At 36.9% G+C, this 16,654-nt stretch overlaps 1 protein-coding gene across 1 annotated transcript in view; it reads right to left on the bottom strand.

Moving 5' to 3' along the window:
• Positions 1 to 265: 265 nt before the first annotated feature.
• RALYL (RALY RNA binding protein like) overlaps positions 266 to 16,654 on the bottom strand; it is a gene marked incomplete at its 3' end in the record, with an annotated part of 523,686 nt that continues 507,297 nt past the window's right edge. Inside the window, exon 8 of the mRNA XM_082858435.1 lies at positions 266 to 382. Within this exon, the coding sequence (XP_082714561.1) occupies positions 266 to 382 (117 nt within the window). The remainder of the gene's footprint in view (positions 383 to 16,654) is intronic.

Raw genomic sequence — 16,654 nt, 5'->3', positions numbered from 1 at the left:
GATGGATAACACCTGTGTGCAGGAAGGAACCGAGGGTCTTTATATGCTTGCATTGCACTCTTTCCTCGAAGGCCTCCATTGATCACATTTTTATTACATATGGAAGATGCTTAAAATGCTGCAGTAGCTGTGTATGTAAAGTTTACTAATCATTGTGTTTCTTCAGGTTAAGTGATGGCAGGTGACATTAATTTAGTATATTCTAACACCATCCTGCTGGTCTCAAAAAAGGTAATGAATGGTTGTTTAGCAATAATCCATTTTGTTAGGAAGAAAAACGCAGCCTGCAGATTTTTTGTGCATATTCCATTACCCCAGTATGATTTCTCCTCAACCCTTCCTTTATTCCTTGATAATAAATGATTACATAAAAATAATTATCCTGGAAAGAAGAAAGGTAGGTTTGGAAATAATTTATTGAAGTCTTACTTCCTTGTCATAAAACTTCAAAGCATTTGCCTATCACTAGTACAAGACAAAAGCTTCATTAACTTTGCACTGTGAAATATGGATACAAGTCATGAATAGAATTCTCCTTATCTAAAAACAACAAAATATATTCACCCTGGGACTTCCCTGGTGGCACAGTGGTTAAGAATCCACCTGCCAATGCAGGGGACACAGGTTCGATCCCTGGTCTGGGAAGAACCCACATGAAGTGGAGCACTAAGCCCATGTGCCACAACTACTGAGTCCACGTGCCACAGCTACTGAAGCCCACGTGCCTAGAGCCCGTGCTCCACAACAAGAGAAGCCACCGCAATAAGAAGTCCGCGCACCGCAACGAAGAGTAGCCCCCACTCGTCACAACTAGAGAAAGCCCACGCACAGAAACGAAGACCCAACGCAGCCAAAAATAAATAAATTTATATAAAAAAAGAAAAATATATATATATTCACCCTGCTTTCCATAGAACTTGTAGTCTGAGAAAAGACTAGCTGTTTGCTTCTAAAGGCATGGGAGGAAGGAACAACTATGGCTTTCTTGCTGCTTTTTCTCAAAAAAGACAGCCATTTAAGGAGCTGATTGGTTTAGTATAATGTGAAATTAATTGTGCTTTCCTTCTCTTGACTAGTGGGTAATTTATCTTCTGGCTGTATAGGAGCTTGGATGCTTTTAAAATAAATTCTCCTGATGATGAATTCTTTTTCAAGTCTCAATCTCTCCTATTTCTGAAAAACAACAAAAAAAGCCACTCAAATGGGCTTAGTTTGTATTGAACCAAGCAATTTACTTCTATTTTACAAAGATGAAAAAGATAGTATTAATCTACAGGGAAATCACATTTAATTTTAAACCTCATGCATTAATATATTTGAAATAAAATAAGTACAGGAATATATTGAATAAATACACCTTATTTAGAGTTTTACCAAAAAATCCCCATAATACTTTTAAAGAAATATTCTTTCTTTCATGTCAGAAATGCTTCTGGTTATCTTTTTTCTATTTGAGATTTATAACTAATAAATAAATAGATAATCTATATTTCTAAATAACATCTACAGAGCAAAAAAGGTAAATGAAAATATGTGGGTAATGCAAGCTATATAATATTTTATGGAAAAGCAAGTCTCATGAACAAGAATAATCTATATTTGTTGTCACCATTAATTATGTTTATTGAGTAATTATTCAGCCATTCACTTTTTATAGACAATGTGAATACATTTGGCTTTTACAAATCCCTTATTACAAATGAGATCTAATTCAATTCAATTCAAATTTCTAAATAACATAAACAAATTTCCAGGAGTGACTGTTCATTATAAATTAAAACTTACCTTCTATTAATAAGCTCTTGGGGCCAAAATTGCATAATACTGTAAGGTGAAAGAATCACATAAGAAAATCCATAATGGAATGAAAACCAAGAGGACAGTAACTCACCAGAATGGTACAAATGAAGGCAGCTGCTCTACTATGTGATTCTTGGAGGCTGATAGTCTCCAATCCTGGTGATAGGGGTAGAGTAGGATAACTAAATAGTCAGTTTAGAAATCCCACTGGGGATTCAAGATAGAAAGGGAATTTTAAGGGAGTTTGGGAGACTGTTATAAGCTAATGACCACTCAAGGAAAGAATCCAGTAACTTAGCAAAAATCTACACTACCTTGAAGGAAGACCAGGTACATCCAAGCACCAGACACACTCAAGCCACAACCCCTGATAGTTAAAACACAAGACAATAGATATGGCATCTGAATCTTGTGACATGAAGTCAGACAGTTAATAGTCCTTGAAGAGTAGCACTTCTGCATGTAGTCAAGTCAGAAATATAGGTGGAAGGGGACATTATACCGAAAGCTGAGATGAATTACCATATTTTATTCATAGTATATGTTACCATCCTTTTGCTAATAATATACATGTGATTTAAATAGCACCACGATAGTCCCAGTTAAACCACATAGGGTCAAAGGAGGAACTAATGATGTAAGCATAGACGTCTGCTCAAGAATGTGGAAGAAGGTGATCTTCTCCCCCTCCCCACTTTTGTTTATGAAAATAAAGTCCTCTCAGTCCTTGAGGCAGAGCCCCTACCACCTGCCCACTTGTGTTTCTCACAAGCATCTATGTTAATAAACTCACTCTTTGCTTGCCACTTTGCTTCTCACTGAATTCTTTCTTCACCGACACAAAATAACCTGAGCTTCAGTAAATCCTGACACCAGATGAGCAGTTTCAATTAAAATACAGGGGGGTTGAGTCCCCTCCTAAGTCAGGGATCATGGGTTCAAGTCCCAGTATGAGTTTTGGCTGGTTCGAGTCCCACCTGAAAAGGAGTGAAGTTTCACTAGGGTGATGACCATTTAGGGAAGGAGGGTGTGGAAAACAGAGGAGAAAACAAGAGTGTAGTAACCAGCCAGAAATTTGGAAATAAGATGATCAAATTGTTTTCTGAGACTACAACTTGATGATCAAAACTGAACTGATCAGGGCAGAAAATATGCAATGTCACTTAAGACAGGCTGAAGATTTTAGGGTCTCTGAGACTTGATTAGAACATAAATGAAGATTATTAAATCAGCCAAAGGAAAAAAAATATGTTGATCTGAGAGAGACTTGTTTGACACTGCAAGCACAGAAAACCAGGAAAGTCTCAGAGGGCAGTTTGGTTGTGCCATTCAGGGGCTGTCCACAGGAGAAGGTGACCAGACCCTGGAAGTGTACTTGGCCCATAATGACAGGTATATTCCTATTACAGACATGGACACATCAGGCAGACTAAGGACATTCAATTAACACTCTGTTCTAAATCATGCTTTCCAAGTAGATCTTCTGATTACAATTCTGAGCAGCTTGATTTACTGAAGGAGAATGCTCAGGCCAGAGAACATTGGGCTAGCCTCTCTTTCAGTTAGTCTCCCTATAAATGCATAAACAGATCTTCTGGGTTGATTGGCCAGCCTATACCAGATTGGTTAACATTTGTCTGAGGTACTCTTCCTGTCCCAGCCTGCTGACAAAGACGTTCTGGGAACCTGGGAGGCTAGCCCCAGGTTATGGACTGTGGAGGATGGTAATGAGACCTTGTGGATCTGCTTTGCCAGCTGATCTCTCCTGGTTTTACCAATGCTTGCCATGTGCATTTCAAGGTCAGGCAATACTGATAAAGCTACATGACAAGGAATAGAGGATTTCATCAAATATGAGCAATAAGGAATAATTCAAAAAGACACAAGCACCCCAATGTTCATTTCAGCGCTATTTACAATAACCAGGTAATGGAAGCAACCTAAGTGCCCATTGACGGACAAATGGATAAAGAAGATGTGGTACATATATACAGTGGACTGTTAGCCATAAAACGGAAAGGAATTGGGTCATTTGTAGAGATGTGGATGGACCTAGAGACTGTCATACAGAGTGAAGTAAGTCACAAAGAGATAAACAAATGTTGTATATTAACACATATATGTGGAATCTAGAAAAATGGTACAGATGAACCGGTTTACAAGGCAGAAATAGAGACACAGATGTAGAGAACAAACGTATGGACACCAAGGGGCAAAGGGGGGGGGTGGGATGAATTGGGAGTTTGGGATTGACATATATACACTAATATGTATAAAATAGATAACTAATGAGAGCCTGCTTTATAGCACAGGGAACTCTGCTGTACAGTAGAAACTAACACCACATTGTAAAACAACTATACCCCAATTAAAATAATTATCTCCTCCTGCTATAGGTGAAGCTATTAAGGCACAGACAAGCTGAGTGACATGTCCAGGTAGTTGGTCGAAGCCTTGACTAGTTCTGGGATCCTGACTGCTATCAAGAATTCTTTTCGTTACACTGTTGGTTCTCAAACTTTAGTGGGTCTCAGAATTACTGAGTGGATTTGTTAAACTGAGATTGCTGAATTTCTGTTTTTCTAGTGTTGTGGGCTGAATTTTGTGTCTTCTCCAAATTTGTATGTTGAAATTCTAATGCCCAATGTGATCATATTAGGCTGTAGGGCTTTGGGGAAGTTATTTGATCGTGAGATAGAATCCTCAAAAATTGGATTAGTGTCCTCAGAAAAGAGGTCTCGCAGAGTTTCATCACCCCTTCTGCAATGTGAGGACACAGTGAAAAGACATCAGTCTATGAACTAAGAAGTGGGCTCTCACTAGACACCAAACCAGTCAATGCTGTGATCTTGGACTTCCCAGCCTCCAGAACTGTGAGAAATAAATGTTTGTTGTTGATAAGCCACCCAGTCTGTGGTCTATTGTTATAGTAGCCTGAATAGTCTACGACAACTAGGTCTGAAATGAGGCCCAAGAAATTGCATTTCTTTTAAGGCTGTGAGTGATGCTAATCTGGGCATCCTGCTCTTTGAGAACCACTTTGTTTCACTGTTGAGAGGCGTTCCTTGTGGGCCACTCACATTCCTACATGTCTTGCTGAGTGTGCTAACATCACAAAACTGACTATTCTTTCTCAAAGCCCACTTCTCAGAATTATTTATTTGGCTGGCAATCCTGAGAACTGAGGACCGTACTCCGGAATGTACCACATAGTTCTGCAATAAATCTAGTTTCCCTCTGGACAAAGAACAGGTTTGCTTACTGCTTGCTAGGAAATTAGATCTCCTAAACTCAAGGTCTCTCTCCTGCGATGCATGCAAACTCTACCTGGCCTTCCATCTCTGACTTGGGTCTTGGGTCAAGGAAACCAGTGCAGCTATCCTGATACTTGTACTCTCTTGCTGTGAGTAGCAGAGTCTTTTGTTTCAGGAGTCTTCTGTCTTTTATCAGCATCCGTGGAACTAGGGATGTTTAATTTACTAGCTTGTATAGTTATTTTGGTGGGAGTTCTCTGGCTTCAGTTGTCCTAAATACCATCAAACTTATTTAAGTTGGGTGCAACTTGTGACCCAGTCTGTAGTGCACATTAACTATAGTGATTCTTGGCAAGTTATGACTCCACTGGCCAACTGTCCTCTGGACGTATTACCTGGTCACTCTTACTGCTTCTTTCCTATCTCCATCCCATTTTCTCTCCCCTTACTTATTTTTCCCTCTGATTCCTAACAGTTCAGTTTTATAATCCCCACCCATTATTCTGCCCTTATTCCCATGTCTTTATCTTATTCTCCATCTCTCTCTCATGACCAAGAGACAAAACCCTAGCTATTTATACTATATTGGATCACAAATATCCAAATCATTAGACTTTGTTATTCCATAACCAAATGGAAAGATGTGAAAACTGGGAAAATCGGTCATTTTCTATAGCATCATTGAATATACTACATAAGTAATGTTCAGATGTTTGGTGTCCTTTCATATTATGAAGGAAAATACAAAACAATATTATAAAACCATCATAAAAGTAAAAGGAAAAAGAAAACAAAACTAATGTTAATTTAACTTTATTTACCAAATTCAAATAAATTGTGTTCTTACAAATATTATAAAGTGATTGCTAAACTTTTGACATTCACGTTTTAGTTTATGACATTGATTGTATAGATACAATATAAAGAGTTTTCAATATTGAACTGAAAATAGCGTGCTAATGTAAAATTACAATTAGAAATGTCATATTCTTTATGGATATTTGGTTTGGGACATGGCTTACTATACATGATTAAAAAATATTTTCAGAGTTAATTACATCATTTTTGTATCTAATTGCTACTATCTCTAACAAATACATTAGTGCAGTAATAGTCTTTACATCTAGACACAGATAATTTGTGTTTCTGGAGTACATTTCATTTAACTGAAATAACAAGTAATATTCAAATAAAAGGGGAATAGTATCTTCTCTTTTGGGTTCATCATAGGAACAATTTGTTTAGTGTGGTAAAGTGCAACAATGTCAGAAGGCATACATTGTCCTCTCTATTGTCACTCCAGAAGCATTAGCAAGTCAGAGTAACAGAGGAGTTAAGCAGGTTACCTAGGATTGTAGAATGATCTTGTCTAACCTCCCAACCAAAGCAGCAGGGCTTTCCATTGCTGGTGGGAACATAGTTTTGCCTTGACTAGCTTAGGGGGGTACAGAACTCTTTACCTCACAAGGAATCTTGCTCCATTTGTAGATAATAGTGGTTAGAAGAGAATTTGCTTCATTGACTCTAAATCTGCTAATTGGCTGAACTATATATTGAGACAAACCTAGAGTGTGGTGACAAATCAGACAGACAGAATTTGAGAGGTATAGAAGTACCAGGAGATTCCCATCTATGGGACATGGATCCAGGTCATTTCTCCAAAGGTAGTAAGGGAGAGGAAGGCAGAGACCAACTCCAGGGGGAGGTGAACGGTATCAGACAGAACATTAGAGCAGGAATCTGAAGAATAAGATTTTCTTGTTTTGATTCATTTATTCACTTATATTTTGGGACCCCATTTGTTCCCAGGAATAGGGAAGGATCCAGTTGTTAGAATAAACCTAGAGAAACTAATAAGTTTACAGTAAGAGAGACCACAAGAATGTCTTACAGTCTGAAGCATCTGAATTACTTAGCTAAGACTCCCTTGATTTGCCCCAGGTAGAGATTGGGTTTGGGCTATTCTTAGAATCTGGGACTGGGTTAACACTGTTGGTATGGACCACAAGCATCATAATAACTTTTATTTGTATAGTGTGTGAAAGTTTATAAAACACTTTATACATATATTCCCATTTGAGTTTTATGAGAAACCATTGAGGTAGGGTGTTGGGAAGAATCATCCTTATATCAGTCACAAATCCTTGGATCAGGCAGTGAGTGTCTTGACTAAATCAAACCCAGGCTGCTTTATTTAAGACCAGTGACTTCTCTAATATTCTGTTCTGTCCAGATGTGAGAACAGTAAGCAGGTAGACTGGGCACATCATTAATTTTAGCACAGGTGATCTCAACTGGGATGTGAAAATACACTGGTGCTCCTATGATGAGTGGGACAAAAGAGATGGAATTACTGGGAAAGTACTAGGATTTGCATATAACCTCCCACCTGCCTTTCTCTGGATTTTTTTTTTAAAGTCCTGTCTTGAATTAATTCAAAATCATTTAAATTAAAAACTTGCTTTAGGTATCTGTCTAAAGGAGAGCACAAAATCCTAACCACTAGACCACCAGGGAACTTAGGCCTCTGTCTAAAGGAGACTTTTTATGTTGTAAAAATACATTTGATTAAGAAAAAAGAACATTTAACTTCAGAGTAAAATTATCTAATGTGGGTTACAAGTTTTATTATTTAAAAAGTCTGTGTAAAAATTTAATTGTTTACTACTGAAAAATAATTGCTAAATTATATGATTTACCAGAGCTTGAATGTTCTGTTATACAAAGTATTAAAACATTTCTCTTAATTTTTTCCAGACTGTTCCCTGATAATTTCTGAAGATAATTATAATTGTGTTTTGAGTGTTTTGGGCTCACTGACAATCATATTTGAGTAGCTGAATTGATAAATTATAGTAATTTTATTTGGCACATAACTTGTATTTGATCATACATTGATTTCTGATTTCTCATGCTAATTATACAGTGTCTAACAACCATTAGCTACTCCCAGGGCTGGTAAAGATAATGATAATTTTAGGATAATACTCCAAATTGCTTAAGTTAATTCCAGTGTTAGAAGCCAAATGCTGATTAACGCTAAGATTATTATGAACTTTGAAATTTTACACATTTTACTGTTTTCTACAGTTCTTTGGGTAGTTAGTTTTGGTACCACAAGAAGAAATATTTTTAAAATTACTTTATATATAACTGAAAATGTGATTTAGAATTGATTGGTTTAGAGGCTGAATTTTAAAAGCCATTGGAAATTGTATAGTTAATTCATGACTATTCAGAATATCTGGGGGAAGATTTTCATGGTTATTTAACAATTCTCATTTAATTTAATTAAATTTACTGTATACACCTGTCAAAGAATTAGAAAATAAAATAGCTTCAATTTCAAAATTGAGCAAAATTAATCTGAGAGAGCAAGTGAAATGAAAGAAATAATTATGTTATTATTGTAATAATAAAGCCTTGTTTTATCAGTATATTCGAGAAATACAGTTAATTAAAAAAAAAACTTAAGCTTTGGAATATTATCAGAATACTCTTAACACTCAAATTATGTTGGATGTAATAAAATCCTGAATGACTCAGAGAGATTTCAGAGTCATAGTGCCTTGGATTATTATGATTGTAAAAAATTCCCAGAATTATAACATGTAGAAGGAATTGGATATTGGACTTTGTCATATCCACTGCTAGTTAGTTTTTGAAATAAGCTTGGGATACCAGCTCACTTACCTCTCTTTTCCTTTTTATATTACAAGAGAATGTAGAATTTAGAAATAGTATCAGTTATATGATCATTCTGATGTGGATAAAGATAAATAAGAGCTGGGAGCATTTTAATTCAATAAATTGATGAAATAATTTAACATAAGCTGAGTTCTCTCTTAGAAAATTTCTGTGAGCAAATCTTTCCCCAAATCAGAAAACAAACTTTTATTTGAAAATATTTTTCCTTTATAATTAGATTCCTCTAAGAAGTCATATTTTATGGACCTGAACAGAATGCTGTATCATCACCTGTTTATCAGATTTGACTTTGCAAATCCACAGAAGACTCAAGATTAACCATTAAACTGTGTTGTGTGCTAAAGAGAAAGGGCATTGTGTCTGCCTGTCTTTCTGTTGTTATCACCTACCCCTGGAGTTTTATTGCTGCATAAACGCTGTGTGGTATTACTTGGCCCATAAATATAATATCTCCTACATTTGCAATGTACATCTGAAATGATAAATGAGTTCTGCAGCATTTTACAAACACTCATCTTAATGAAGAAAAGTCTGAGGCACAAGGAAAGAAAGTCACCTGCCCAGGGTCTAATTGGAGGTGGTAAAAAAATCCAGTCCAGAATCACATTAAGTTGCCCTTACTTGAAGGCTAAATTAAAATAAATACTTGATTTGAAATAACCATCACAGAATAGATGCCCATGTCTGAATGTAGGCAATGACATGCTCTCTGCACAAACCTTCCTCTAAAAAATGTGCGTACTTGGTGGGAGGTGCTGGGGAAATAATGGTGTAGGTGAAATTTTAGACAGAATGTCCCCAAGGATTTTGTTGGTTTGTTCGAGTCTCAGGAGCTACATTTTGCCTAATGGAGTTTTGGGAGATGAGTGCTGGGAAGCCGATAGGGAAGGCACTTATGACATGATTTTGCAAATTCTCTATTTTGCTGCTAACAATATGGGCGAGTAAAAGAACACAGGAGACTGGCTTCTGAGTCACAAAGAAGAATTACAAATATTTACTTATCAGCACATAGCCTTACTACACTTTAAATAAATTTTATTTTAGGGGGTGATGGACAACGTTATTTTGTAACTGGACTTCTATCTCATTTTTTTCTTCTTATAGCACTATCAATGCTTACATACCTATAAAGCAATAATAATAGCTAACAGTTATTGAATATTTTAGTGTGATCATCTCATTGGCTGAACCCATTTGAGCTACGAAAAGGAATAAAGAATTTTATCAGAAGAAAATATATCATAAGAAAATACCATACCTCACATAGGGAAAAATTCAATTATATGGGTAAATTTTTTCAACCTAATTTACTTCCAGATATAGTTACTCGATTAATGTTTACAGAGATAGTTCAAAGGAAAATGTCTTTTGCTTTTAGCATCAGTATTTATGGATATAAAATGTGGCCCCAAAGATTAGAAAATGAAATGTATCTTAAATTTTAAAACCTTATAAAATTCTAGGTAAAATTTGAGAATAATTGGTTTCACAGTTATTACTTTTCATATACATACTATGATATTTCAAACTCTTTCTATTCATATTAAAGTTTTCCTTGTAGTAAAGGTTAAGACAAAAATTTTTAAGAGATGATATTGAATATTTTTTACAGGAGCAAAAATTGTTTATTCTTAGCACACAGATAAAATCCAGAAGAATAAGGTGCACTCAAGGTTTTAAATGGAGAAGCTATCCACATGATTAAAAAGACATATCAAATTTTATAAAATTTGGCATACTTTTCTAATGTGAACTAACAAGTCAATCTGCATACAAAATTTCTGCCAATTTCAAGTAGAAAACTGTGCAAGGCAGATGACTGCAGGAGGGTGATGGCCAATCAGAATGTCATTCAGTCATCATCACATCAAGCGTGAAGTGCAGGGCAGCACGACTGAGCTCCATGTTTGCAGAATGGTAAACAAACTGCTAAAGGTGTCCAAGACGTTGTTAGGTGGGAAGATGCATGAAAAACATTGACTTGCATCGTGAGAAAATTGTCTGTCTCAGTGTTCTTCCAGTTCTGATTGCATTAAAGAGAAAGTTTCTGCTCATGCTTGTTCTGACATTTCTCTATTACAGTCTATGATATTTTTTAATGAGAGAGAGAGAGAGAGAGAGAGAGAGAGAGAGAGAGAGAGAGAAGCAGGAACACAAGATTTTTCAACATATAAAAAAAACAAGCTAAATTTAAAAAATGTTTTGTCTTTTCATTACATTTATTTAAAATATATTTCTTACTTATGAAAAAGGATAACATGGTTTTTCATTTACTGGAATGGACTAAAGTTTAGTTTTAAAGATACATTTATTTTAAATTTAAAAAGATAAGACAATTTAATTTAAAAAATTAAAATACTACCAATGGTTTATAGATATGGCAAAAATCATAAGAGTACAGAACAGATTAAAATCAATAAAATCTGTGAACAGTAATCCATGAAAATATCTAAGGTCACTGGAATCTTACAGACCCTGGTGGAATCTTGATTCTGCCTTTATTATCGAGATGACCTTTGGGAAGTTACTTAACATCTCTAAAATCAAATTACTCATAAAATACCTACTCCCTAAAGTTATTTTAGAAAATAGATGAAATGATGTATATAAAAAACTCATTATTATTCCTGGAAGAAAGTAAAATATATTGTTTCCTTTTCCTCCTTTTATTTTTTGACTTGGAATGAAATAAAAATCTCTGTGTGTGTGTGTGTATGTGTGTGTGTATGTGCACGTATATATTATATCCCACTTTTTCAGCTTTCTGCCTTTTTAAAGATAAGCTATTTTTCTACATTTTTGAAACAACTAAGCCCCAAAGATTTCACACCTTGTCCAATTCACACAGCTTTAAATGACAGCTATAGATGTTACTTCCAGTAGACCACAGGCTAGCAAAGTTTGCTTTTAGGAAATGTTACTGAACATTATTAAAATGTATTCCTAAAAATGTGGCAAGATAGGAAATATCAAAAATGCACAAGGTATCCAGAATACTTAGCAGGTTCCAGTTGATTAGAATTCTTATCACACTTCCAAAGCCCTGATCTTTCATTTTATCTCAGGCTACCCTGGAGCTTGTGATTTTTCTATATTCAGAATCATCCTAGAGACAGTGAAGGTTTGTGAGGGAACATTCTGAGGTAGAATAGGGCTGATAGTGTGGGCTGGTTTGCATCTGTGAGAGTTTTATTCATGGGAAACAGCCAAACATAGCCCCCTACTGCTTTGATGATGAAGACACATGGTGTGGGAGTGGGTGGTGGGGTGGGGGAAGGGGATGGGGGGGTGGGAGGGTGTGAACTGAAGACGCCCCTTTGCATTTGAAATGCTGCCTGGATAAAAATTTCATACCATTGCAGGAAAATAGATTCAGGGATTAAGTTTCAGAATATGGGGCAAAGATTATAAAAGTTGGCACTGTTTAGACAATTTCTTTTCCACTGTGATCCTGTCTGTTGAACTATGAATACAATTGAAACAAGCCATATTTTTCCTTTCTTTCAATTTCTGATTTAATGAAAAGCTTTCATAACTTTTCCCATTTCTTCTTCTGTCACAGATTATTAGAGTCAGTGTAGCTTGAACAGGTATAACATTGGTTCCATCAGAAATACTGCTGTAATGACTTTCTTAGCTTGCTCAAGTACAAGTTTTTTGCATTGATATTTATCAAATGATCAGTCATTTAACTACTTTTAAAATATTTATTCTGAGGTTTTTGAAGTTCACCACACTCAATGTTTTAAAAACTAGCAGTAAAAAATCAGTAAAGTTCTATGTATATAACACTTAGTAATGGATCAATTATATTTGGAACATTAAAAATTTCAAGGGAGGAGATTCAAGACTGTGGAAGAGTAAGATGTGGAGATCACCTTCCTCCCCACAAATACATCAGAAATACATCTACATGTGGAACAACTCCTACAGAACACCTACTGAACGCTGGCAGAAGACCTCAGACTTCCCAAAAGGCAAGAAACTCCCCACGTACCTGGGTAGGGCAAAAGAAAAAAGAAAAAAAATCAGAGACAAAAGAATAGGGATGGAACCTGCACCAGTGAGAGGGAGCTGTGAAGGCGTAAAAGTTTCCACACACTAGGAAGCCTCTTTACGGGCGGGCGGAGAAGGTGGGTGGTGGAGGAGGGGGAGATTCGAAGCCATGGAGGAGAGCACAGCAACAGGAGTGTGGAGGGCAAAGGGGAGAGATTCCCACACAGAGGAATTCACCAGCCCAAGATGCTTGTCTGCTGGGGGCTGGGAGCTGAGGCTCAGGCTTCGGAGGTCAGATCCCAGGGAGAGGATTGGGGTTGGCTGCGTGAACACAGTCTGAAGGGGGATAGTGAGCCACAGCTAGCCGGAGGGAGTCTGAGAAAAGGTGTGAAGCAGCCGAAGAGGCAAGAGACTTTTTCTTGCCTCTTTGCTTCATGGTGCACAAGGAGAGGGGATAAAGAGCGCCACTTAAAGAAGCTCTAGAGACGGGCGCGAGCAGCAGCTATCAGCGAAGACCCCAGAGACGGGCATGAGATGCTAAGGCTGCTGATGCAGCCACCAAGAAGTCTGTGTGAAAGCACAGGTCACTGTCCACACCTCCCCTCCTGGGAGCCTGTGCAGCCCACCACTGCCAGGGTCCAGTGATACAGGGAAAGCTTCCCTGGGAGAACACATGGCACACCTCAGGCTGGTGTAATGTCACTCTGGCCTCTGCCACCCTGCACTCCATACCCCTCCTTACCCCCGGCCTGAGTGAGCCAGAGCCCCCTAAGCAGCTGCTCCTTTAACCCTGTCCTGTCTGAAGGAAGAACAGATGCCCTCAGGTGACCTACACAGAGAGGCGGGGCCAAATCCAAAGCTGAACCCCAGGAGCTGTGCGAACAAAGAAGAGAAAGGGAAATTTCTCCCAGCAGCCTCAGGAGCAGTGCATTAAATCTCCACAATCAACTCATGTACCCTGCATCTGTGGAATACCTGAATAGACATGGAATCATACCAAATTGAGGAGGTGGACTTGGGGAGCAACGATATATATATTTTTTTCTTTTTCACTTTTTGTGAGTGTATGCTTCTCTGTGTGATTTTGTCTGCATAGTTTTGCTTTTACCATTTGTCCTATGGTTCTGTCTGTCTGTATTTTTTTGGGTTTCTTTGTTTTTAGCATAGTTTTTAGTGCTAGCTATAACTGGTGGATTTGTTTTTTGGTATGGTTGCATTCTTCTTTCTTTTTATTCTATTACTTAAAAAAATTATTTAATAATTATTTTTTACTTAAATAATATTTTATTTTATCTTCTTCTTTCTTTCTTTTTTCTTTTCCCTTTTATTCTGAGCCGTGTGGATGACAGGCTCTTGGTGCTCCAGCCAGGCATCAGGGCTGTGCCTCTGAGGTGGGAGAGCCAAGTTCAGAGCATTGGTCCACAAGAGACCCCCAGTTCCACATAATATCAAATGGCAAAAATCTCCCAGAGATCTCCATCTCAAATCCAAGACCCAGCCCCGCTCAATGAACAGCAAGCGACAGAGCTGGACACCCTGTGCCAAACAACTAGAAAGACAGGAACACAACCCCACCCATTACCAGAAAGGCAGCATAAAATCATAAGGCCACAGACACCCCAAAACACACCACCAGACATGGTCCTGCCCAACAGAAAGACAAGATCCAGGCTTATCCACCAGAACACAGCCACTAGTCCCCTACACCAGGAAGCCTACACAACCCACTGAAAAAACCTTAGCCACTGGGGGCAGACAAAAACAACAAGAACTATAAATGTGCAGCTTGCGAAAAGCAGACTCCAAACACAGTAAGTTAAGCAAAATGAGAAGACAGAGAAACACACAGCAGATGAAGGAACAAGGTAAAAACCCACCAGACCTAACAACTGAAGAGGAAATAGGCAGTTGACCTGAAAAAGAACTCAGAATAATGATAGTAAAGATATACAAAATCTTGGAGATAGAATGGAGAAAATACAAGAAACGTTTAACAAGGACCTAGAAGAACTAAAGACAAAACAAATAGTGATGAACAACACAATAAATGAAATTTAAAATTCTCTAGAAGGGATCAATAGCAGAATAACAGAGCCAGAAAATGGATAAGTGACCTGGAAGATAAAAGAGTGGAAATAACTACTGCACAGCACAATAAAAATAATAAAGAATGAAAAGAATTGAGGACATTGTCAGAGACCTCTGGGAAAACATTAAACACAGCAGTATTTGCATTATAGGGGTCACAGAAGAAGAAGAGAAAAAGAAAGGGACTGAGAAAATGTTTGAAGTTATTATAGCTGAAAATTGCCCTAATATGGGAAAGGAAATAGTTAATCAAGTCCAGGAAGCACAGAGAATCCCATACAGGATAAATCCAAGGAGAAACAGGCTAAGACACATATTAATCAAAATATCAAAAATTAAACACAGAGAAAAAAAATTAAACCAGAAAGGGAAAAACAACAAATAAAACATAAGGGAATCCCCATAAGTTTAACAGCTGATCTTTCAGCAGAAATTCTTCAAGCCAGAAGAGAGTGGCAGGGCATATTTAAAGTGATGAAGGGAAAAACCTACAACCAAGATTAATCTACCCAGCAAGGATCTCTTCAGATTTGATGGATAAATTAAAACCCTTACAGACAAGCAATAGCTAAGAGAATTCAGCACCACCAAACCAGCTTTACAACAAGTGCTAAAGGAACTTCTCTAGGCAGGAAACACAAGAGAAGGAAAAGACCTACAATAACAAACTGAAAAAAATTAAGAAAATGGTAATAGGAAAAAACATATCATTAATTACCTTAAATGTAAATGGATTAAATGCTCCAACCAAAAGACGTAGACTGGTTGAATGGATACAAAAACAAGACCTGTATATATGCTGTCTACAAGAGACCCACTTCAGACCTAGGGACACATACAGATTGAAAGTGAGGGAATGGAAAAAGATATTCCATGCAAATGAAAATCAAAAGAAAGCTGGAGTAGCAAGTCTCATGTCAGACAAAATAGACTTAAAAAATAAAGAGTATTACAAGTGACAAAGAAGGACACTACATAATGATCAAGGGATCAATCCAAGAAAAAGATATAAGAATTGAAAATATTTATGTACCCAACATAGGAGCACCTCAATATATAAGGCAAGTACTAAGAGCCATAAGGGGAAATCAACAGAAAAACAATCACACTAGGGGACTTTAACACCCCACTTTCATCAATGGACAGATCACCCAAAATGAAAATAAATAAGGAAACACAAGTTTTAAATGATAAATTAAACAACATGGACTTAATTGATATCTATAGGACATTCCATCCAAAAACAACAGAATAAACTTTCTTCTCAAGTGCTCATGGAACATTCTCCAGGATGGATCATATCTTGGGTCACAAATCAACCCTTGGTAAATGTAAGAAAATTTAAATCATATCAGGTATCTTTTCTGACCACAACACTATGAGAGTAGATATCAGTTACAGGAAAAAATCCAGAAAAACTACAAACACATGGAGGCTAAACAATACAATACTAATAACCAAGAGATCACTGGAGAAATCAAACAGGAAATCAAAAATACCTAGAAACAAATAACAATGAAAACACAACGACCCAAAACCTGTGGGATACAGCAAAAGCAGTTCTCTGAGGGAATTTTATAGCAATACAATCCTACCTTAAGAAACAAGAAACATCTCAATTAATAAACCTTACCTTACACCTAAAACAATTAGAGAAAAAGAACAAAAATATCCCAAGTTAGAAGAAGGAAAGAACTCATAAAGATCAGATAAAAAATAAATGAAGAAGAAATGAAGGAAAAAATAGCAAAGATCAATAAAACTATAAGATGACTAACTCTTTGAGAAGATAAACAAAACTGATA

The sequence above is a fragment of the Leucopleurus acutus genome (assembly GCF_964270905.1).
Source record: "Leucopleurus acutus genome assembly, chromosome: 17".
In the NCBI taxonomy this organism is placed as follows: Eukaryota; Metazoa; Chordata; class Mammalia; order Artiodactyla; family Delphinidae; genus Leucopleurus; species Leucopleurus acutus.
Note: the sequence above shows the minus strand (reverse complement) of the source record. Positions and strands in the feature narration are given on the sequence as shown.